This window comes from Pocillopora damicornis, chromosome 2 (assembly GCF_964200805.1).
Source record: "Pocillopora damicornis chromosome 2, jaPocDami1.2, whole genome shotgun sequence".
Taxonomy (NCBI): domain Eukaryota; kingdom Metazoa; phylum Cnidaria; class Anthozoa; order Scleractinia; family Pocilloporidae; genus Pocillopora; species Pocillopora damicornis.
In genome coordinates this window covers 21,013,867-21,037,456 of record NC_142671.1, presented here as the reverse complement: position 1 = coordinate 21,037,456, position 23,590 = coordinate 21,013,867, and the positions used below count along the sequence as shown (strand labels likewise).

At 38.9% G+C, this 23,590-nt stretch overlaps 3 protein-coding genes across 11 annotated transcripts in view; all 3 read right to left on the bottom strand.

Annotated features, from left to right (window-relative positions):
- Window positions 1-15,117, bottom strand: part of LOC113684005 (uncharacterized) — a 15,550-nt gene extending 433 nt beyond the window's left edge. Inside the window, exons 1-17 of one of the 6 annotated variants that reach the window (XM_089196897.1) lie at window positions 14,963-15,115; window positions 13,916-13,992; window positions 13,418-13,504; window positions 12,811-12,996; window positions 11,660-11,780; window positions 11,133-11,320; window positions 10,344-10,565; window positions 9,394-9,768; window positions 8,655-8,768; window positions 7,836-8,021; window positions 7,315-7,441; window positions 6,073-6,257; window positions 2,931-3,149; window positions 2,520-2,594; window positions 2,326-2,442; window positions 1,102-1,291; window positions 1-192 (exon numbers count right to left, since the gene is read on the bottom strand). The exon at window positions 1-192 is cut by the window's left edge and continues 433 nt beyond it. In XM_089196897.1, the coding sequence (XP_089053023.1) occupies window positions 1,107-1,291; window positions 2,326-2,442; window positions 2,520-2,594; window positions 2,931-3,149; window positions 6,073-6,257; window positions 7,315-7,441; window positions 7,836-8,021; window positions 8,655-8,768; window positions 9,394-9,768; window positions 10,344-10,565; window positions 11,133-11,320; window positions 11,660-11,780; window positions 12,811-12,996; window positions 13,418-13,504; window positions 13,916-13,976 (2,448 nt within the window). In that variant the 5' untranslated portion in view covers window positions 13,977-13,992; window positions 14,963-15,115 and the 3' untranslated portion in view covers window positions 1-192; window positions 1,102-1,106. Of the gene's footprint in view, window positions 193-1,101; window positions 1,292-2,325; window positions 2,443-2,519; window positions 2,595-2,930; window positions 3,150-6,072; window positions 6,258-7,314; window positions 7,442-7,835; window positions 8,025-8,654; window positions 8,769-9,393; window positions 9,769-10,343; window positions 10,566-11,132; window positions 11,321-11,659; window positions 11,781-12,810; window positions 12,997-13,417; window positions 13,505-13,915; window positions 13,993-14,962 lie in introns of all 6 variants that reach the window. The other 5 variants (XM_089196896.1, XM_089196895.1, XM_089196894.1 and 2 more) reach the window with 5 other exon arrangements.
- A 709-nt stretch (window positions 15,118-15,826) lies between these two features.
- Window positions 15,827-21,801, bottom strand: LOC113683943 (hatching enzyme 1.2). 4 transcript variants are annotated; one of them, XM_089196890.1, is made up of 7 exons: window positions 21,237-21,801; window positions 20,835-20,900; window positions 19,942-20,152; window positions 18,846-18,963; window positions 18,229-18,467; window positions 17,862-18,089; window positions 15,827-16,343 (listed from the first exon to the last, which is right to left on the bottom strand). In XM_089196890.1, the coding sequence occupies exons 2-7, from the start codon at window positions 20,898-20,900 to the stop codon at window positions 16,318-16,320; spliced, it is 888 nt and encodes a 295-aa protein (XP_089053016.1). In that variant the 5' UTR covers window positions 21,237-21,801; the 3' UTR covers window positions 15,827-16,317. The 4 variants fall into 4 exon arrangements, with proteins under 4 accessions (XP_089053016.1, XP_089053017.1, XP_027057033.2 ...); XM_089196891.1 differs by having other exon boundaries at window positions 19,942-20,139; XM_027201232.2 differs by lacking the exon at window positions 21,237-21,801 and adding an exon at window positions 21,022-21,230 and having other exon boundaries at window positions 19,942-20,139.
- Window positions 21,802-22,167: 366 nt separating this feature from the next.
- LOC113683941 (uncharacterized) lies at window positions 22,168-23,252 on the bottom strand. Its single transcript, XM_027201230.2, has one exon. The coding sequence runs from the start codon at window positions 23,238-23,240 to the stop codon at window positions 22,584-22,586; it is 657 nt and encodes a 218-aa protein (XP_027057031.2). The 5' UTR covers window positions 23,241-23,252; the 3' UTR covers window positions 22,168-22,583.
- Between the last annotated feature and the right edge of the window lie 338 nt (window positions 23,253-23,590).

Genomic DNA, 23,590 nt, shown 5'->3' with positions numbered 1-23,590 from the left:
CAAATATTGAATATTTCTGATTCTTGTGAGCTTTGGCAGAATTAAGCCGAATGATAAAAACAAGCAACAGCAGAAAAAAAAATATTCATCTGCTAAGGTGCTAGTTGACTTAGAAAAGCGTTCAATTTGCTGTATTTGACGAAGCGTCGTTGTGATGTCTGTGGACGGTCTCCTTTTTTTTGGCATTCATTCCTGAAAGAAGAAGAAAGAAGTGGCGTTTAAATGTGTAAAATTTGTGAGTTCAACTTTTGATATAACGCATGAAGAGGATCTGCAGGAAAGAAAGAACACCATGTTTAGCTAATTAGACAACACTTAGAGAAAAAAGAATCAAATTAAGTGAAAAAGAATAGAGGCGACAACGAGAAATACAAGTTATTAAAAAAAAACAAATAAGAACATCAGTTGTTATGTAGTACAGTTGTTTGCATTGTGGTAAGAGACTATATAATGGATGAAATTATCTATATCCGAAACACATCAACGGTTGGTTACCACTAACAACTAAAACACATAGGAATATTGCATACTTCATAGGGTTGTGATGGATATAACGCAGTACTGCATTACATTTTTAACATAAGTTCCACTATTATCAACAGCTTTTTAACTACGAGTAAAATAATCTTCATTATCCATATTTGTTCATTGATTTATTATAGATTATATCTTTTACCAATGTATTTATTTTGTTACTTCATTTACTTATTCATCCACTTAATGCTATTCAATTCCCTCTAAAGCTCATTTTGTTTGACTAATTTTTTTGAACCGAAATTTAATTTCGTTTTGTTTTCAGTGCATTGTTTGCTTTCATTTTTAGTATTTTCGTTATGAGTAAGGAGCTTAATCTTGACACTACCATGCGCACTCCTTTACATTTACTTATTCAATTACATATTTATTTAATTATTTGTTTATTTATTTACCAACTATTTCACTTAATAACATATTTCTTACCACCCTCGTGGTATTTTATGTTTACTATAGTTTCATTTTGCTTTTACTCTATGAATGGATTGAGATTAGTTTTAAAGCCTGGAGAATGAACGGGCATTTTAAGAGTTACACCATGTAACACTAAGTGTACACAAAGTATACCTTACTCAAAATTCAGTAGTATCTGAAGTAGTTTGAGGTTTCCTCTCAGGGACCATTCTTTTAGATCCTGTCACTTCCTTAGGTGGAGAAATCTTCAATTTGGTGACCAAACTTTTACGCGACACCGCATGTGTGGCTGAGGTCTTTTTTCTCGCCCCTAATCCTCTTTGGGAATCCTTGTAATTACTGCCTACAAGTTGAATAATCTAATATATAGATTTAGCCAAGCCTAAAAGCGGAGCTCGCATTTTTTTTCCCGCACGTCTCAAGGGCACAACGCCTTGCCCCGGCCAGGACTAGAACCCGGGTCGTCCGACTCGGAGCCCAGTGCACTGACCACTGGAATACTGAACAAAGCCGTGGCGTTGGCGTGCCCGCGGTACAGTTGACCACGCATGTTAAAAGTAGCACCTTGTACGGTCGTACGGTCGTACATCCAAATTTTTTCGGCTCGATGAGTTACTACTATTTTGTATGATTATGGGGCTACGCTCTGCGAGCTCCGCTACAAGTATATCTACTTTGCCTGTCTAGGGCAAAGATATATTCAAATTAAAAAGGAAAGCTGCACAAGAAAAATCAATAAGCAACATTTCACGTTATGCAGAAAACATATCTCGGTTACGTTGCAATCCATTTTAGTTTTTAACTAACAAGATTTAAATTTATAACATGACCTTCAGGTATTATTCTATTATATCCTGAGAGAAACAAAATAAGGCATTCACATCGATAGAGCATATATTTTTGAAAAGCTGGGTGGTTGATAATTACTGCTGAAACAACTTATCATTATAAAGTAAATCCACAGCACACCACTTACGGTAGATTACCATTTATTTCTCCTTAAATTTTCCCTTCTCAATAATCAGAAGGCAGGGATATCATTCCTTTCATAAGAGTTTCAAAATGCGAGCAGACGCTCATAGGCGCTGCGACACGAGCGGCAAAGCCTGCACTTTTCGAGCAGGCAAGCGATGTGAGCAGGCGGGAGGTCCGCGAGGGTTCTATTTCCAGTCCTCTTGCCACATCCTACTAAAACCTCTCGCAGGTTTGCTCTATCGCCTACTCGAATCTCGCAGACATTGACGCGTGTACCGCTGCCCTCATGAGAGTCAGTTCGCAGGCTCACAAATTTTAGGTATGCTGACAAGGAGGTAATGGCGCCTTGTCTGGTGAGAGATAAACATATGGTACTGATGATGGTGTTATAAATCGACTCACCGCACAAGTTACACGTGATCCCGCACGTTGTCCTCATGCTTGTCGGAAATTTCTGACAATAACCTCGGGTCTTCACCATAGAGCAAGAATCGCGATCGTAAACATCCGCGCAGGCGACTGGAAAAAAGGAAGGTGAACGATCACACAGTTTCATCCAATCTCAATTCAGTTCCTGAGCAAAATCATTTACAAACCTTCCGACCCGCTAGCTTGGTCATTGCTTTCTTGTTTGAGCTGTTCTATCTCTTCGTCAGTTAACTTTTTCCTCCCTAGCAAAAACGAAAAGAAAACAGGCTACATAACCACAAACATATCATTATAAAGTAAGACCTGAATCACCTGACTGACAGTTCCATAGGAGGCTTGTTGACTAAGCCACAGTAGTCAAAAATGAGACAATCCAGAGGACACACCTATCCGTTGTACACATACTGTATTTGCCACTGTGGGCCAGTCTGCAAGCTACCTATATGCATTGCGGACCTATTTATTGGCTGTTTTAGTTATATCTACTAAGATAAAATAAAATATATATTTACGAACAATGACTTTTCGCCTCGTAAATCCGGCTAAATACTGCAGTAAAAAGTCTAGACAACACTCACCATCACATTGGTAGAGTAAGTTAGCCTGCAGGATGTCGAATTTACTGAGAGCCCTTCGCTGACCAATATCAACATGCCGCAGAGGAATCAGAGTATCGAGCATGACAGGAAAACGGGAGAAAAATGCTCTGTTGTAGTGCATGATAGATCCGTAATCGTATGGCACGTCCTTTGAATCAATCCACTTCTTTCCAAATCTGTAGAAGTTTCTTTCGTAACCTACGCGAAATGGAACAAGCAGCGTCACGCTTTATGCTGTCCAAACCTCCGTCAATCGTTCTCATCTTTATACAATCTCGTTCCTTCCGAGTTTTCTTTCACTCTGACGAGGGGCTTACTAAATTAATACTTGAATTAAAACCACAGTGTGTCATACAAAACGATGTAATTGAACTAAAGAGATTACTTAAAGTACGCACGATACTAACGAAACTATCACCTCTTTATGATTACTTAGGGTGCGCGAGATTCTAAAGAAAGAATGAAACTTAAGGAAATCTTCAAAGTGCTCTATACAGTAAGGAAACAAACGAAATATATAGAATACTCAGAGTAGGCTAGATGCTAACGAAACATTTGAACTTCGAGAGAATCCTCGGAGTGCGCGAGATACCAACCAAAATATCGGAAAAAGAGCATCCTCAAAATGTGCAACTACCAACGAAGCAATTAAATTAAAGAGAGTGTGCGACTTATAAACAAAACAATAGAACTGTAAATGGAACCCTCAGAGTGCGCAAGACGCTAACGAAACAAGGGAACTGAAGACAATTTTCTGGAGTGCGTAAACACTACAGAAACAATGAACTAAAGATAATCCTCAGAGTGCGCCAAATACTAACGAAAAAATGAGCTAAAGAGATTACTCAGAGTGAGCGTGACACAAACGAAACAAACGCACCAGACTAAATCCTTGAAGTGAGCGGATACTGTGAAAAGATTGAGCTGAGAGGAAACGTTACAGTGCATATGTTACCAACGAAACAATCAAATCAAAGTGACCACTTAGAGGGCGCGAGATATTAAAAAACAACCGAACAAAGGGAGAATTCTCAGAGTGCACAACGTACTAACGAAATAATCGGATAAAGAGAATCCTCAAAGTGCACAATATACGAAAGAAACAGTTGAACTAAAGAGAATTCTCAGAGAGCACAAAAACTAACGAAGAAGTCGGACGAAAGAGGATTCTCAGAGTTCACAAGACACTAACGAAGCAATAGAACTAAAAAGAATCGTTAGGGCGCACAAGATATTAACAAAACAATCAAACTGAAGAGAATCCTTAAAGTGCACGAAACATTAACGCATCAATCAAACTAAAGAGAATCTTCAGGGTGCACGACATACTAACGCAACAATCAAACTAAAGAGAATCCTTTGAGTGAGCGAGACACTAACGCAACAATCAAACTAAAATGAATCCTTAGAGTGCACGACACATTAACGCAACGATCAAACTAAAAAGAATCCTTAGAATGCAAGAGACACTAATGCAACAATCAAACTAAAGAGAATCCTTAGAGTGCACGAGACACTAACGCAACAATCAAACTAAAGAGAATCCTTAAGGCCTATTTACACGGTACGACTTTGTCGCATGCGACAAGCTTACGACAGGCCTACGACATGACTTAGGACAATTTACACGCGCACGACATTTTCACCTACGACATGCCAAAATCGCGTGCAATTCCACTCGTTTCGGCCGCGGTCATTGTTTCAATAGGGAGCTTAATAAGCAAACCACGACGACAACGGCAACGAGAACGTCATCCAACAAAAGGTTTAATGAGCAGAACAATGGCTATGCACGTGCGTTATAAATCTTTGTACATTTCTTTGCCATCCTCTGCAAAACAACAACGTGAAATGACCAAATTCTGCGTCCTGTACGGAACGTGGACGACGACGGCTAATATTTCGTATTTCCATTTGGAATTACACGCCGCCATTGCACATTTAGCTCGAGCACGATTTTAGAGCCATTAACGAACCGAACAGATCTAGACAACTGTGAATTTCGCTCATAAAATATAAATTCATTTTTTACTTGGCGTCGTACCCAGCGTCGTCGTCGTGGTTGCTTAAGCTCCCTAATAATTTGCAAGAGAAGGAAAAGAACCTCTTCCTCGCTCCACAGTGATATAATATTCTCTGTTTCCTCATCTGAGAATGTATTTTTCGCTTTGGAAGCAGTCTTCGACTTTCCGGAGGCGACTTCCTCCGCCATTTTGACGCAAGAAAATTTCACCTTCCTCCCCTACTCAGTAGAAATTTGTCACAAAATACGTCATTTTCTATCAATTTCGGCTACGATTGTCGCAGCGTTTTAAAACATGTTTTAAAATCCTACGACATTTTTCGTGACGTGCACGACAGTCGTAAGCGAGTGGTAGGTTTGATTTACACGATACAATTCGTGTCGTAGGCCTGTCGTAAGCTTGTCGCATGCGACAAAGTCGTGCCGTGTAAATAGGCCTTAAGTAGGCCTTTAGAGTGCGCGAGACACTAACGCAACAGTCAAACTAAAGAGAATCTTCAGAGTGCACGACACATTAACGCAACAATCAAACTAAAGAGAATCCTTAGAATGCAAGAGACACTAATGCAACAATCAAACTAAAGAGAATCCTTAGAGTGCGCGAGACACTAACGCAACAATCAAACTAAAGAGAATCCTTAGAGTGTGCGAGACACTAACGCAACAATCAAACTAAAGAGAATCTTCAGAGTGCACGACACATTAACGCAACAATCAAACTAAAGAGAATCCTCAGAGTGCGCGAGACACTAACGCAACAATCAAACTAAAGAGAATCTTCAGAGTGCACGACACATTAACGCAACAATCAAACTAAAGAGAATCCTTAAAGTGCGCGAGACACTAACGCAACAATCAAACTAAAGAGAATCCTCAGAGTGCACGACACATTAACGCAGCAATCAAACTAAAGAGAATCCTTAGAATGCACGACACATTAACGCAACAATCAAACTGAAGAGAATCCTCAGAGTGCGCGCGACACTAACGCAAAGATCAAACTAAAGAGAATCTTCAGAGTGCGCGAGACACAAACGCAACAATCAATGAATATTCTCTTATCGCTGGCTCTTAAGCGACGTTACTTATGTTCTTTACCTGGAAGGATGTTCTTTTTGAGCACTCGAACATATTTATTCCTGTCAGGTCGACTGTGCTCATGAAAGAAGCCAACAGCATGACCCAGTTCGTGAATTATGTTTCCTATTTTACACCGCAGTGCTTTGCTTCCAATTGTCAGCTTCTGGGCCTTGTCTCCACCGCGACCAACTCGGGAAGCACAGCTAGTGAACAGGTGAGTAAAACAGGCATGTATAGACAATACTTGCCGATGTATACAAAATTTCCACGTTTGAATTAATTTTAACTCTATAAGATGTACTGCATTTCGATTGAGTGTCGTAAAAACCACAAAAGACCCTATTACAACAATCACTGAATAAGAACAAATGAAATTATTGAAAGAAACTAATACGAGTTGAGACCATAACAATCAAATCGCGTGAACCGCAGGAAATGCGAGTGAAAAACTAGCGAACATTTCTAAACGGGTCTTTTTAGTTCCTGAGTCCTCCACTGATGTAATACAACAGGGTTTCAGTATTTGCTAGGCGGGTTTACCTTTGAATCATCTGATGCTAATTGGCTGAGAGGAAGGTATACAGTCATTAAGGAAGAGGAGAGAGAGAGGAACCCATAATTTCTGTAAACAATCATAAAGCCAAGTCGAGGAAAACCAACGCAATCCTGGATAACTTTCTACAGCAAGTTCGGTGAAAAACCTTTATTGTTTATTAACCATTAAATAACAGATCCCCGAAAAGATAAAAGGCAATCTTTAGCAAAATCATAAAATGTAGAATCCGTCAGTGTAAAAGAAGCCTGCTATGACGAGCACTCGTACTGAATGAGGAACTGTATCAATGTGAGATAGACAGGTAAACGTGCTGAAAATGTCTCACTCACGCTTATACAGGAAATTCAAGAGGGAAAATTTATCTGGGTGCTGTAATAGCTATCCAGTTTGTTCTAGTTTTGCTAAACTTTGCTCTGACTTTGGTCGAGAAAACTCTAGACAAGTCAAATGCAAAACTTAAACCAATCACGATTTGGTCACCCGCTTTTCCCGCGTTTCAAGTTTCTCGAGTTTTAATTTGAGCTCTCGTTGGCGCGCTGCTATATTTTCCTGAGTTCTGATTGGCCGTTGTCAGTGCTTTGATTTGGTTTGAGAAACTAAATCGAAAACCGCTCTACTCGTCATCATCAAAGACCTTAAATCACAAACCTGAAATCAGCTGAGTTGAAAAATTGAGTAAAAGAGAAAGAGATTTCAACACTTACCCTCCCTCAAAAACGAAATTTATATATCCCAAGTCGTCGGCTGGTTTCTTGACTCGTTTGAACTTGAGGCAAGTGTGTCTCTGCCAGTGGCGCATAGCTGCACGAGCTCGTCTCCTTCCTATCCTATCTTAAGTAAGATAAATAAAAAACCCACTGTATAAATTAGGAGTTCTTTCTTTCTAGATTGTACATTTTACACCTAAACCAGATGCGTTTACTCTTGAGGTGAGTCGTATTTGATCAACAAACAGAAACACAGTCACAAATTGATAATCTACGTTGGAGCGAAATCACTAGGCGTCAGACGTCGCTGTTCGAAGATACAGACTGAATTTCTCTGCTGTGTTTAATACTAGAGGTGAGAATTTTAAGGTTCCAAACAACAATCGCCGGATAGAGCCAAGATATTCTTAATTGTTAAACAAATTCTCCCTAACGGCACCTTGGGAAATGATAAGAGAACTGTATGGAGAATATGCATACAGATGTTATTGTGTGAGGTAAACGTTTCATTCCCTTACCTACTCCCTTGTCAAAATTATAGTACACTTTGGCATTCGGCCAGAGATACATTTTGTCCTTAATGAGAGCCCGTTTGGAACCTTGTTGCACGCTGTCGTCTTTCTTAATATTGCTTAGGAAATCATTTTGGTCAGGTGTCAGTATCATGTCGCCTTCAAAGTAGTCTTTTCCTAAATTCTCCTCGCCTGCTGAGCAGCAAGAAAAACTTGTTATTACATTAAATTAATGGTTAAGGGCACAAGAACATTTCAAAATTTTAATATTGGAACGATGGAATGTCTCGGACAACGCTTATATTTCTATTGTTTGGTTTGGTATCGTAGAAATGGCTCCTGCATCTTCTCTAACCTTTGACTCTCATGAGTAACCAAGACAGCATTTCCCCTCACATTATCGACAGAATATTAAACAGACAGGTTATGAAAATAAAGAAAAATATTCTCAGGAGATTCTTATTTGATCCAACACCAAATTCTCTAAACTAATATCATGAGAATTGCATGGCAGAGAGTAAAGAGAATTACAAATAAGATATAAGGAGTGAAAGGGTTAGGAGGTTTTTTTTTCCTCCTAGAGTTCACTGAAAGTATACAACGAAATATTTACACTGTAAGGTAGACTCTATGTCGGTAGATTGCTTTGGGAGAAATACTTAAAGGATTAACCACTCAAAAACCTTTCAAAGCTGATGAACTTGCATTCAGTAACATAGCTTAGCAGATTTCTCGATACGCTTCTCGCAGCTTCGATCGACCTGAAGCGTATACGGCGGAGCTTGGAAAAATAATAGGGAAGGGGTGGGAAAGCAGTTTCTGTACCTATTTCGTCGCTATCCTGTTGCTGAACTGCGTCTTCCTCTTCCTGAGCCAGCGTTGCTCTATCAGTGGCAAGTTGGTTGGGTGTTTCTGGGGCACTCGCAGGCGAGCTAACATCTGCGGAATAGGGGTGGAGTTTTGGTGTTTCTTCCATTGAATATTTTAACAGATTGTTGCTTACACTATTCATTCAACGCTTTTTTAAGGATTAATATATAGGAATATCGAACCAAACATAAGAAAAAATAGAAAACATAAAGGCTACTCGAGATGCCATCAGCTGCTTCTATTTTTGTATTTAAATTGTGTATGACAGTAATCGTAGAAAGTGAGTCGACCTCGTTACCTGTTACAAGAATGCATATGGTTGAAGAGACTTCCACATTTCAGAGTATCGAAGAACTAAAATACATTTTATCATCTAAACTGCGGTTTCTTCAAGAATTCCTAGCTTTGAAAAAAGCCGTAACTACACACGTATAAAATTAAGATAATCAGTTTTGACGCGTCACTCGCTTTTCGCACCGCTCTGTCAATTGGTGTTAATCGATATCTCTCTTGTTCGCTGCTCTCACTTGTGAGATATCGTGTAGAACACGAGAAAAGAAATTCGATATCCACAAGAAAAAGTGTATTATTCTTTGTTTGTTCATTCAATGTATGTATAACGTTCCTGTAAATACAAGATAAAGAGTGAAACCTTTTCCCTCAGGAGCAGAGTTTGTTGTTATAATACACTTACCTCGTGAGTAAGACACATCGTCTTCTTCGTCATCTCCTTCTAAAATATTCGCGTCATCCTGGTGGTACGCTTCCTGTAACTGAGATTTTATCTGGTTTTCTTTCAACACCATTGATCTGGAATCAGGCTTAGAGTGCTTGGCTGTTCTTTCTTCCGTTTTGGTAAGAGAAGCCTTTTTTAGCGCGGTTGATTTCTTGGGAACCGCCTTCTTTTTCAAGATCGTGTGAAGATGACTGCTTTTCTTCTCGGCGTTTTTCTTGTGTACTTTACTTCTAAGGACTTTAACTTCGTGTTCGCGGAGTGGTTTATCCCACAATTCTTCGTCTACTGGGGCTTGGCTTGTTCCATGTCCTTTTGTTATGTCATCTTTATAACCTGCATCCAAAATATTCAAATACCAACCTCAAACGAAATTTACGCACAGAAATATAAAAATATGCACACTAACGGTATTATTAAAAATCCTGCAGGATAATTATTTAATCATTTCCTTCATATTACTTCTTTCATTATATAACTGGCTCTGAAGATGGCTAGTAAGAAAATAGTACCATCATCAAAATTCGATCTTTGACCCGTAATTGTATATATGAAGGTGCGGTCGAAAAGTCTTTTTTATCTGTTTTCATTTTTTGGTTTCAATCGCAAACCGTACGCTTGGTAAAATGGTGGTACGATTTCCTCGAAACAATTCACATAATGACTGCGATTGCAGAAAAAAATTTAAAACGGTTAGTCTCGAACCCAGACCTCTACGGAACAGTTGCATACCAGTCAGTCATGTAGAACCTGGGTAATAAGTTTTATACCTTGTGGTTCGAGGTACCCAAGGATTGAAATTAAGGCTTTCTATGCAAGATTGTGACCCCAAGCTGTATTACGTTATTTAGTGTAACGATATCTTGGAACACCATCATCAATTTTTACAAACAGAGTAACCATGACCAAACCTGGGCAACTATACAGCAAATTTCCTTGTTTTATATCCAGGTCACTGAGCCCGACTCTCTGACCAATGGTTGCGGACGTGTCTTGTATTGGTTCCAGAGTTTTTAATCCTTTACCCTTCGTAAAGAAGAATTCACCGTAGTGCATAACTGAGCCATAGTCGTATTCCACATCTCGAGAGTTCACAGTAGCTTTAGTTTCCTTTTCAAAGTTCTTTTGATAACCTGTCAAAAGAGGGAGAAGCTTTCAACACTTTACGACACCACGGCAATTTGTAAGTGTGTTTCTCATACTGATGTAAAAGACAGGAAATGGGGAGGAGGGAGGTTGAAACCAAAAAATTCCAAAAGTTCGATCTGGAGTAAATTCTTCTGAATAAAATCGCGGTAAGCTAAAGACGGGAGCTAGTAGGGGTTTGAGGACGCATGCGACCCCCTACCCTACCCCTCTCTTTTGTCAAGATTTATATATTCATACCGAGAAAAATCCTGGCATCTCCGTGAATGCTATTGAAAAAACACTGAAATCGTTTTACGCCCCTTAACGGCAAAATCCTGCTTACAAACGTAACTAAAAGCTCACACCCGTTGAGCTTACGCCCATGAAAGTAGGATTCGGATTGTTTACCGTGTTTGGCCCCTACACTGCAACCAGCAGTGATAAATAGCCCTTACACCGCAACCAGAAATCGGGACAAGAACATCGTTACACCTGTGCTAATCCGGCCTAGTATACTCGACTAGGCGGTTATAGTGCAACTGTTACCTGTCTAAAATTTCTTTCACACTCACCCATTTCAATATTTCCCCACTTAATTTCAACGTACTGGTCACGGTCCGGTCGGCTGTGCTCGTGAAAGAATCCCAGAGAATGAGCAATTTCGTGAACAAGGTTACCGTGTTTGCAAGTAATGGAGCCATCTGCGTTTCCGACTGAAATCGTCTGCTGGCCGCCAATACGTCCCACATATGAGGAGCATCTGAGGGCGAAAAGATGAAAAAAAAGAAACAAATTCCTTGCAAATTGGCTCTTTAAAGTTAAACACACTTGTGACCAGACCAGGGCGGAAACCAAGTAAATGTCGTTGCCTTCGAGAGAAGCGGTTGTTTGGGCACTCGACAGAAATAAAGGCGGATAAAGTGTTGCAGTCACAATAAAATAACGATGGGGTTTTATTATTTTTGCTTTAAGATATGATAGTTTATCACCGCAACTTTCCGTTAACGCTGTCAATGAAAAGAGAATGGGAAAGATGTGATTACGATACCAAATTCAGGCTTAGTAGATTTAGTTACATCAGGATAAGCTTCGTACGTACCCTACCTCGTAGACAAATTCTATGTAATCCTGGTCGGCGTCGTTTTTAGGTCTAAACGTCAGGCACGTGTTGTCACCCCACTCTTGTATTGCTGAATTTATGTAACCTTGACTCTCTGTACCTGTATGATGATCAGCATTAGAATCGTGTTGGTTCCCAAATCTTAAAATTAAATCCGCTCTCAAGTATTTTAATAAATCACAGATATCAATCGCAATATTTGCCTGCATATAGGATTCTAATCCCGCTCTCTCTTCGATCAATGTAACTTTTAATGTTCTTAACACGACCATCAGCCAATTAAGGGGTCGAAAGAAGGTGGCATATATTTATTTCTAGAGGTTTCAAGACGGTATGGGAGGGGGAGGGGGGAAGAAGAGCAAACGTAAAGTTCTGGGCGGGAGGCTCATTAGAGAAGAGAAGAATAGTGTAACATCACAGTAACCTTGAGTTACAATAAAGGTTAAGATCTAGGGGTTAATGGTGGCGCATTGCACTCACATCCCCAAGTAATTTTATAAATGATTTCATAAGCCGTCACCTAAACCTCTTGCTCCCTTCGAGTGTCGGGATGATTCGAACCTAAATTTGCAGGCCCATAGCTTCGTTCTTATGGTCTTTGTGTTTCCCCCACCCTTAATTATCATTGAGGCTGAAATTGATTGTATACTTTCAGTCGATGAAATACCACTTTAGACCTTTACCCTCTGCTATTTTATTAAACATAACGAGCCCAAAATAGATCCTCCGATTTCTCCCCCTATCACATAACGGAGGTGAATTATGAGAGATGCATACGGACGCGTACCTCTTTCAGGTGTTCAGTTGATTTGAAAAATAGGGCAATAATACTGGCAGAATGACGCAAAAAAAGCTAGAGAGATTAAGGGGAGATTGTTCGCCTCCCTCTTTGGTGCACTCTGACACTTTTACCCCATTATATATTAAAAGAGAGCTTGGAACAAACAAAAAGCAAAACAATTTGAAGCGCCTTGACAAAATGAAATATTTCTTGTTTATATGAAAAATTTGTAAGAGGCAAAGGGCTTAAAACTGAGGCCACATTTAGGAGAGGAGACCTCTCTACTAAATCTGTAAAGGCCTAGAGCACAAACTCTTTTGCTTGTTTTAAGGTAGCTGATTTTACTTACTCAGATCACTAGCAAGCGCATATGGCACCACACCATTAGGCCACAATTTTCGTTCATCTCTTATAAGTGCTCTGGCTTGGAGAATGTTTCTTCCCCGAGAGGCCTTTATGTAGTCTCTAAGTTGTTGGGTTAGCTTTATGTCTCCCTCAAAGTAATCCATTCCAAGATTTAATTCTCCTAATGTTGCTGAAAAAAAGTGGCATTAAAGAAAATGTTACCGTAATCGTATCGCATCTACCTGTTTATGGACTATTCGTCTTTTACCAGGCATGCTGGTCAGGTAATATCACTGTATAAGCTTCTTACAAGATGGTACACCGGACAAACACTTATCGCTAAGAAAATCATAGCAGGAAATGTATATTGTGTTAGTTTTGGCTCGTTCACCCAGTAGAAAGAGTAGAAACTAAAGGATTTAAGCAATTTTTTGCGTCACCATCTATCATATTGATGGCGACGATGATGACGCTGCTGATGAGGATAGCTATGTCGATGACATAACAAAAAATGGCGATAATGACAAAGATTCTCGGTATGCAGTTATCTTTACGATTGTACCAACATTATTTTACTATTAGGGTAAAGCAAGTAACGAGCTATCGTTCACCTTCCATTTCTTGGTCATACATTTTCAGATTCGCGGGGTCTATGGATGGATCCAAATCTGTAGAATTGTCTGGTTCACTTAAAGTGGCTGAGGGAGAAAAAAAAGCTAAAATGCATTACTACTTTAACGTAAGGTAATATTTTAGAAGCAAATGCACCCCGAAAGGACTGTGTCACCAATAAAGTTTGTTATATATTTTAATAAATGCAGTTACAATCAAGCAATTTCTTTAAAATGAAGAATTAAAGGCTTGTACACTAAGTAAATTGAGCAAGGAAATTATTGCTTTCGTATTACTTCCTGATACTAAATATTCTTCTCAAGTCCTCCATCCTGGCTTTATTTATCTTCCTTAAGAGTATATATAGTTTTTCATTCTTCAATTCATTTTCTTTATTCCTGCTCGGTTTCAGCCGGATTAATCGGCTCGTGGCTGGAGCAAGAGGAGTAACCACACGATTAAAACAATCTACAACTATACAATGTTTACACTCTTACCTCGGCATATGAAAATGTTTTGCATTAACAAAACAAAAACTGGAAGGCCTAAAACTCTCATCCTTTCCCTCCTGTTCCTTGAGAGCACAAAACAATGACCAAAAAAATTTTAAAAAATTGGTTGATACATTAGTAATTGCACGATTGACAGACAGCTCGAATTTGAGTAATTCTCAACAGTTCTGATTGGTTGGCCTGTCCCATGAGAACTTTCTTTTAACTGAACTGCATCAATTGAACAGTTGGAGAGTCAATGAAAATAATTAAACAGAAAATGGGGGAGGGAGGGCAAGGGGTTTTATGCGGCTTCAGGATGGAACCGAAAAAATTAATGTAGTTAACAGCAGTACATTCTATATTTCCCACAAATACTCGTTGAACCATTTCAGAAAGTACTGTGCGTTTACGAACTCAGGTTTCGGTGCAATACAAACTCACTGAGTTTGACCAAATCATTGAAAAGAAAAAAAAATGAGTATTTCAGAACTCGATTAGTTCTGTTTATTTCTCGAGTCGGTGTTTTTATTGTACTTCTCAAAAGCGTAAAAATGGAAAGACAACAAAAGCGCTGGTACCAAATGGTGCTCGGCAGAGTAAAAACTGCAGGTATCATTTAGCCACTAAGCAGGCAAATCACAATGAAAAGAATGGAATTTTGGAACGACTTCCTACGGAATTTCGAAAACAAAATTCAAATTGGAAAAAATGAGTATGTCTTGAAAAAACGTTATTGTGTAAATCCCCTATAGGCATTGATTTGCCTCAAATGATCGTTGAAAGATTTTGCTTGACAGATGGAGCCACAAGGAATGTCGAATATAAGATCATTGCCATTTTCAGGCGTAATTGATCACTGACAGTTAATTCGCCTCATATATGATAACTTCAAGCATAAAGTGTGAGACTGTAGTAATATAACAGTTAAAATTGCAGTTGAAATACGGTGAATCACAGCCATTCAGCGAATTCGTAGAAATTACGACTCCATTTAGTTTGGAACCAACATATATTTCATAAAAAAATATGAAGATCAAAAGGGCATCTTACCTGCTAAAAATTCAATTTTCTTTCACCTGCACCGGGGATATCTGAAAGGGAAGTTTTCCCTTTAAGATTTTCGTTTTAGAAAGATGGTCCACAAAATAAAAGAGAATGTATGGAGCGTAAAACAGCAAACAACGCGATTGGTTCACCAGCAATGTTGTTAAGCAGGTACTGGTTCATGCTTGAGATCACTTACGACTGGTATCCCATTGTAGGACCTTAAAGACAATGTCTAATTTAAGCATAAAATGCTTGCATTGAGCTTTCTTATTGTCTTGTCTTAAAGGGTATGAAAAATGCTCACACGACATAGGCAATGCTAGTCAAGTGAAGTAATTGCTTTATCAAGTTATTTATGTCCTATAGTTATGAAATCAAAGTGGAAAAGCATTTCGCTGAACTAGAGGTCTTAGGTCAGGAGGCAAATTCAAGCTAATGATACCCAATACTGATATATTATGTCATAGAATTATTTGGCACCGACTTGCTGAGATATAAGAAAGTTTTAAAGCTGTCTCAATAGTGACGTTAAACAGCATGTCGATTTGAAAAATAAAGTGACAGTTATGTTGAAGATTCGCCGATGGTCTCAAACATTGGACGAATGGAATGGTGGTAGTCCCCTCTTCTTCATTACAAGTTGGGGCAGCGTTTAGCTTAAGATAACTACATGATTCTTCACGTACCGTTAGCATGAGATTTCCGCTCTGAGAATACGCTAAATAGTCAATTGCGATGGTAATTTGTAGAAACATCTTAGAAATTTGTAAAGTTTTAAACCATACGTGTTGAGCCATTGTTCTGCACATGAAACGTTTTGTTTTACCGCATTCTCGTTGCAATCGCCGTTGTACCTTAACCCCAACACTATTGATTTAAGACTTATTTTATTTCCTCCCCAGCTGATAACTTTATAACTTGCTAGTAGGTTTAGTTTTCCTGAGTGCTCACGAATGGAGCCTTTTTAAACATAGTTACAAATGGTAGGTGGTACATTCTCTTTAATCTTATAGGTGAGGTTAAAGATTTTCTAGCTTATTAATTGAAATTACCAAGATTTCACTTTCTAAAATAAGAAACATTTTAAAAATATGTTTTTTCAAATTTCAATTTTATCTTTGCAATGATTCATGGGCAAATGGTAACGATTAAGAGGCGAAACAGTATTTTCTTTCATTCTTTAATTACACCTGATATTAATGAGGCTGAAGTTTTAATTTTAAGCGTTAACTATATATCAGCCTGTCTCCTAAATCCGCATGCATAATAGGCTCCACAATGTCTGAAGTGACTCCAAATTCAGGTTGTTCGATTTCTTTTACACGTTTTATCAAAGACCGGCCGGACTCTGCATCACATTACTTGACTCCAACCACTGTCGATCCTTTAAGAGAGTTTAGAAAGGCAACACGTGAGAAAATTGAGTCCCTGATGTTCTGTTCAAAGTTTACTTAATTCTCGTCTGAGTATCAGCTGTCTTGAAAAACAAGTATTCTTCAGTGACCACATAAACTTTGATCTCCACCATTAAACAGTATATATGAACTTATGACATTGACCGTGTTTTGACCTTTGGAAAGTTGTCTTCAAATTTGCCAAAAGTTCGACTACTGAGGCCGCCATACAGTTTTGAATATGCTTCGCACTCTGGCCATTTACCTTAATCGTAACAAAGTCTCCAACCTATCTTTTCCATCTCGTGACGTTCGACTTGAGCAAGTATGAGCTACACTTCAATAAAATAACGATATTTTATTTTTGGTAAACAGGACAGCAGCTGTTTTTGAGCTGTTTTTACTGGCTTGTTTTCAAAGTGGCGGTGTCCATCAGTAGTGGAATTTTCAGCATGTTTGCAGACAATTTTCAAACGTTAGGAAACTCCTCAAAATCTTAAAACTGCGGTAGATAGTTTATTTTCATGGATACTTTCAAATGGTGGCGATAAAGATCCATGGTTTCTGAAGCATACTTCTCCATAGAAGTCTCATATTCGTCGTCTCATCTTCTCTACAATAATGACAATCGATGTCAGTTATCGCTGGCCAGACCAGTTCAGTCATGAAGAGACATTAATGAACTCGCAGACCAGATCCTCACTCCTTACAGACCAAGCTCCGGTTGATCGAAGGGTGGATAAGGCTACCAACTGGATAAATCTCTATCCGTTGGATAGCACAAAACGTTCTGGTAACACTTATCCGCTGAACAGCGTTATCCACCCTTTGAGCAACTGGGCCGGGATCCTCTGTCCTTATCCTATTCCAAATGAAATATATAGTGAACTCTTTGAAGTACTTGAAGAGATCATTTTTGTCGGTCATTCTGGTGAACAGTTTAAAATATAAAAAAGACTATTCCCTTCACCAAACAGAAGCGATACAAAATTTTCTCGACAGCTTATTGCCCTCCCATGATGCGACTTCGTTCCCCACTGACTGCCCCACCCTCATCTCCTCTTCTCTTCTCTTTACTTCCCTTCTCTACCCCTTATTCTCCTAAATCTTCCTCATTCTCCTTCCTCTTCATTATCCCAGACTCAAAGTGTCGTGCCCAAAAGGTTTCTCACCAGCCAGCTCACTTATGTTAGCTTGAACTCGGCTTGCTATTCTAATAAAATAAGCAGTTTTCAACTAGGTGTAATAGAGGCAAAACCAAAGTAATTACAACCGATAGTCCAAGCAAAGGAAAATATCACAATGGGTTAATGAGGAAGCGCGGGAAAACACGAATAGCATAGTTGCACGCATTGATTTAAGTTTTTCTGCTCATTGATTCAAAGGAAGGCACAAGTTTTCTAGATCTGCATCGCACTACACAAATCTAAAAAACTTGGAAATATAAACTAAAAAATCATTCTACGCAAATTAAGCGATGAAAAAGATTAACACAATACGCTGCTCACCCCTTTCCCTATCACACTGATATAGCAACCGTCCTTTCTGAATATCCAAAGAGCTTAGTCTTTCTCTTTGTCCAATGTTTACACCTTTAACCTTTGCGTGTAAGGTCCTCATACCTCTCTCACGGGCAAAAAAAAAAGAACCATAGTGCATCACCGAATTGTAGTCGTATGGGACATCCTGCCCGTAAATCGTCAGAAAACGCTCTTTCCTAAAATTGACTCTACATCCTGTCAAGATAAATATGACGAAGACATTTACATCGCTAGACTATCTCTCTTTATCACTTATTCACTCATCAATTAATGAGAGGAGGTTACATTCCACAACAAAGAAAAAAATGAAACTTGATAAATCAGTCTAATTTACCCGGCATCACATTGTCCCAAACTATTGTAACGTACATATCACGGTCTGGTCGATTTTGTTCGTGGTAGAAGCCAAGTGCATGCCCAATCTCGTGCATTATGCTGCCTTTACTACAAGTGATAGTCACGTTGCTTCCGTAAGGCGTAGGAGACCTGCAGGACATGTCTGCATATTCGGTTCCAACAGATCCCACAGATACGACTTGACGACCTCCAATGCGGCCGATACTTGAAGAGCAACTAGAAAAAAAATACGTAAAAGCCTTACGTACAAAACAAACAACGTACAAACAAATATAATCACCATATCGCATGAATACTAAAATGCAGTTTGAATGAGAAGAAATGGTTTCGTTTGACCAGCACAACTTTTTCACATAATCGCTTTTAATTTAACAATTTTAAGGAGACTTAGGCTTGAAATCTTAACTATTGAAAACATAAAGAGCAAAAACTTAAGAGCTAGGAACAAAGAACAAAATCGTAAAAGTACTGTTTGCGAAGTGAACACGATTCATAATCTTTAACGTAAAAATTCTTCTTAACCAGCTCTGCATTTATTCATTCACGAGCGTTACTTGCCTTCGTTTTTTCTTTTTTTTTGGAGTTATTACCTACCCTCCCTCATATGCAAACTCCACATAGTCATCCTCGAACCTCCGCTCCTTGAAAACGATACAAAGCTTGTCTTGCCATTCCTTGATAGCTGCACGAATGTTTGTGAGACTCGCCTCGCCTGCAATAAAAAGTATATTAAACGTCAGATAATTTAGTGTGAACAACTGAATTGAAAACGCAAATTGGCTACCGTAAAGCGATCGCTCTGACGAAGGGCTAACGCTCGAAACGTCAGCCTTTAAACTCTTTATGGTGGCGAATTTTCGTTTTCAACTCAGTTATTAACACCAAATTACCGGAAGTCGCTATTTTGCATACAACTTGGGAACGATCCTTGGGAACCTGGCCGGCCGCGGACGCATGCGCTTCCGGAGTATGTCAGAAATCTCAAAGTGAGTTTAACTTAAATGGCGGGAATTGGAATCAACGCGGGCCGCACACAATTCAAGGCGGGAACCGACGCGGAGAGCACACTCACACAGCAGCGCTATTTTTCGACTCGTCGTAAATAATCATAAATTGATTCAATAATGCTCTTTAGGATACTGTTCAAAGAATTCACCAAGAGATAGAAAAGAGTGCGAGACTACATTATTTTACAGGTAGGCTTTGCAGAGCAAGATTCAAAGTTGTGACGTTCGAAGTCAATAATTTTGGAAAGTTTACGACCGCTTAGGTTATTTTTTTGAATCTCAGCTCGTCATTATGTTGGATTGTAAAACATATGGCTCTGGGGATAATTTCTTCTTCAAAAGTTTGTTTATGACCTTCTTTATGACCTGACATGTTTTAATAGATCACAGACAGCGATGTATATTAGTGAACGCATGGCATGTGCGTCTCATTTGCATATGCACTTAAGGAACTATAGAATTGGGAGTTTCTTTCTATGGAATTCGATTCAGTCCAGAGTCAAGCTTACGTGATTCAGCTCCAGGCACGATGTTCCTGTGGGCCTCCCGTCCAGTGAAAAAAATACATTCCATTACTGTGACCGTCACTGATCATTTCTTACCATTTTCACCATATGGGACAAAGTTGAATTGGTCATAGAATTGTTTATATATTTGGATTCAATTTAATTAAGCTGCCTTACGCATTTTTGGTGCTATGGTGTATGGCACCGTATTGTTTAGCCAAAGTTGTAGAAAACCATTCTGCAGGAAATCCCTCTCCACTGGCGTGTTATCGACCGTGTCTTGCCAATACTTTTGGATGCTGTCTCTTTGGTGCTTTGTTAATAGCATGTCACCTTCAAAGTAATCTTTCCCAAGGTTCAGCTCTCCAAATGCTTCTATTTCACTCATTAGCGTTTGTCAGAAATGAAAATAAACAATAGCATAAGCCAACAGTGCCAAGCGGATATCGATCAAAGTTTTTTTCAAGTTCACGCACGCGGGCCATTATGCTCTTAAAACTTTCACTTCCACCTTGTAACAATATTAATAAGTCCTTTTAATGATATCGAAAGTATTGAAACAATCCTAAAAATTTCTATAGGTGGGAGAGTCGTTGGAATAGATGAACCATTAGTTACGACTATTTGCCATCCCAACCGCTGCCATGAACAAAAGAACGCAAGCTGAAGCCAACTCACAAACGCAAGTATGCGCGAGTGAGTTAACGAATCATTGCTCGATTTTGTTAACCTGCAAATATAGGCTAGGCTCTGATTTTGCGAAAGGACGGGTGGGTAAAGCTATCCACCGCACAGTCACGGATATTTTGCAGACTCGGGAAAAATGTATTCACAGAGCGATTGAAATACAAACAGATACAAATGCAAGACGGTTGACCGGCCGACTTGACAGATTGATAACGATCGGGGGGTGGGGGCATTCAGTGAGTGCAGGCGTATGAAATTGCTAACATAAGAACGAATGCCTGCACAAATCTACAGCCCAGAATTTGATTAGCATTTATGTCTTCAGACATGACAACATGTCTTATTTGTAGTTCTTAACAAAATTGTATATGTCTGTCTCTAACCTTGCATTTGTCTATCGTACAGCTCAAGCAAATCTGCGGCAGATGCTTCCTGACTTTCGTTTTCATCTAAACAAAAAAGAAACAGAATCGCGTGACAATTTATTATCTTAATGTATTATATTTTATAGTTCTGAAAATAATCACCATAATCAATAAGCTATTAGAGGTTCTCCGTTTCCCTACTTACCATCGAATATCGAGCCAAAACTTGAAGCAAAAATCAGGATATACGCTACTGCTGATGTTGAAAAGAGTTTCGTGCTCATAATATAGTTATAAACATGAGGAAGTACTTCTGTCTCGCGTACACCAGGATTTTGTTACTATATATTTTATTCTTTCTCGTAAAGCACATGGCAAAAAAATTTTTTAGAAATTTAAACGAAAGGAGATTTCAGGTACCTGGTTGAAATGCTGTCACATGTTTATGTCTTCATATAACTCTGACAATCAAATTAACAATGAAACAAAGAATCATAAAATTATATCAATAAACAAAGTCATTGAGAAAATTAAAACATGATATATAATTACTTCTAAATTCTTCTTTCAAGCTGTCGGGAGGCAATTCCTGGCTTAGAAATACTAAAGGTCACCAATTCAATCTTCATGTTCGTAAGTGTACCTTTGATTTAATTCTTACGTACGATTAGTTTCACTATGATAATATTGATAGCGTTCAGTCTTTATTTAGGAGAATGAATGTGCTTGTGTTAAAAAAAAATCTGATAGGAGCTTCAAGAAATACAAGTAATGTCATCTGATTCTGTAAGCATAGACAATGCCTTGACGCGAAGAGGACTGTTTCAAAATGCTGGCTTTAAGGCCTCGGTATCATTAGCATACGCAAGTTGTTATCACTATTTCAGCGTTTTGCACTTAACTTTCACATAAAGGACAATTCCATCAACCTAATTTCCCATGTGAGAACTAGTCAAGCATACATGCAGGTAGTGCAAAACCTTTTTAAAAAATCAGCAAGATTTATGGCGCAAGCTAGTCTCGGCTTTCTGTGGTTGCAATAAACTATTGTGTCTACTAGTGCGCGGGTAAAACATTCCATTAAGTTTCGAAACTGTTTTTTTGAAAAAAAGTCAAATACCTCTTTTGTTCTTTGGTCCACCTCAATTTTATGTCACTGCCTTTAACTTGTTTACTTACAACTTGAGAGACACATTACGCCAGACTACCTCAACTAAGAACATTTCCGGGATAGGATCGCTCCATTGGCTTAATTGTCTCAAAGAAAATCAGTTAAAGAAAACAAACCAGATCAGACGACGAGTGCCTTCGACTGGCAATACACCTTAACGTCGTTAACCACTGACCATAAGCTTTACAATTTGTTTTACAGGCAGTTTGTTGTTTGCTTGACTGGTTAATTGAGTTTTTCAGTTCGCTAAGAATAAGCTCTTTGTGTACCTTATTTTTTATGAGTGACATACTTTACTTGAATTTATGACTAGCACAGAACTGGTACAGAACTAGTATCTAGAAGTGTTTAGATATCCTCATTATGAAACCTGTCGTGCTAGTTGTAAGAAAATTTGATGATAACTTACAATAGGAAAATTTCATGACAGTTTCATTTTTCGTTGCGTGTAAAACAACATCCAGACTTAGATAAACCACAAAAAAATGAACAAACCACATGGAAAACACAAAAGAAGAAGTTAGTAAATTTTCTTAGTGAGTAAACCATAAAAAACTCAAGCGCCATTAATAAGTTTACTTCTAGCTGAGTGTAAATTAATTTTTTTGTGCTAGGGTCGACTTTTGTTGAAATGTTTGACGTTGCGTGTCATCCGACTGGTTCGATTCTATAGTTTTTCTATAAGTGTATGCGCGCCGCACATAGGCCGGTTGGTGTTCTTCTGATTCTCTCAACCAATCCCAAATTCTTTTTTTGGTCTCTTTGATCGTGGGATTCCGGTAGTCTTCAGGCAATTTGCCCTTTATTTCCATGCGGATGTCTTTTTTAGAGCACGTAACAGGTCCTTTGTTTGCCAGTGCTTTCTTATGCTCTGTTAGTCCATAATTGGCAGAGTTAATTGTGACTCTCATATTATTAGCTGTGTTTCGTTGTCTCGTGTTGCCACCATACATTGGTGGAAGTTTTGTGAGCGGCCACAACTGCTTTGCAGGTTGCGTCGTTGGCCGGTTGTTTGAGAACATTATAAACTCACATATGGAAGGAAGGTTCGGTAAAGCGATCATGGCTTTGTTGGTTGTTTCATCCGCTTGCTCCAAATGTTTCTCTGGCAGAGCAAATCGATCACGTAATGAGTTCGACGCATGAGACGAGGTTTCGCTTTGGTGGCCACCGTTCTTACGGGAGAAAGACCTTGACACTGAAAACTTCCCTCGTTGTATTGTTTTCTTTGGCGGTTTGTTTTCCTGCATCATTCAATTAAACTTGTGCTCATGGCAGAAGTTCCAATGACACAATTGTTTATCCGACGCAAAATAAAACTATGCCTTTCTACTTAGTGACAAAAAAGGTGCAAACAATAGAAGCGGTCTCTAAGAAAACAAGATTAATGGTGTTAGCAATTTGCACCATGATCAACAAAAGGTGTGTCCCACAGGAGTAAACTAGCTGTTAATACGAGAGAAAAATAATTGAACAACGAATCCACCTCGCAAATTAAACACGACGACATAACAAAAGTCCAAGGGGTTGCTGATAATTCTCTGGGGTGAATTAACAGTATCAATAAAAGCCTTAGAAAACCGAAATTCTGAAACCGACAGAG

Excerpts from the sequence above, each read along its gene's own strand:
- LOC113683941 (XM_027201230.2), bottom strand. The coding sequence starts at position 23,240 with ATGATGCAGGAAAACAAACCGCCAAAGAAAACAATACAACGAGGGAAG.
- LOC113683943 (XM_027201232.2), bottom strand. The coding sequence starts at position 21,100 with ATGAGCACGAAACTCTTTTCAACATCAGCAGTAGCGTATATCCTGATT. Across the intron at positions 18,964-19,941 it reads CACCATAGCACCAAAAATGC|GCGAGGCGAGTCTCACAAAC; the intron begins GTAAGGCAGCTT and ends TTTTTATTGCAG. Across the intron at positions 18,090-18,228 it reads TTGGGACAATGTGATGCCGG|GATGTAGAGTCAATTTTAGG; the intron begins GTAAATTAGACT and ends TTATCTTGACAG.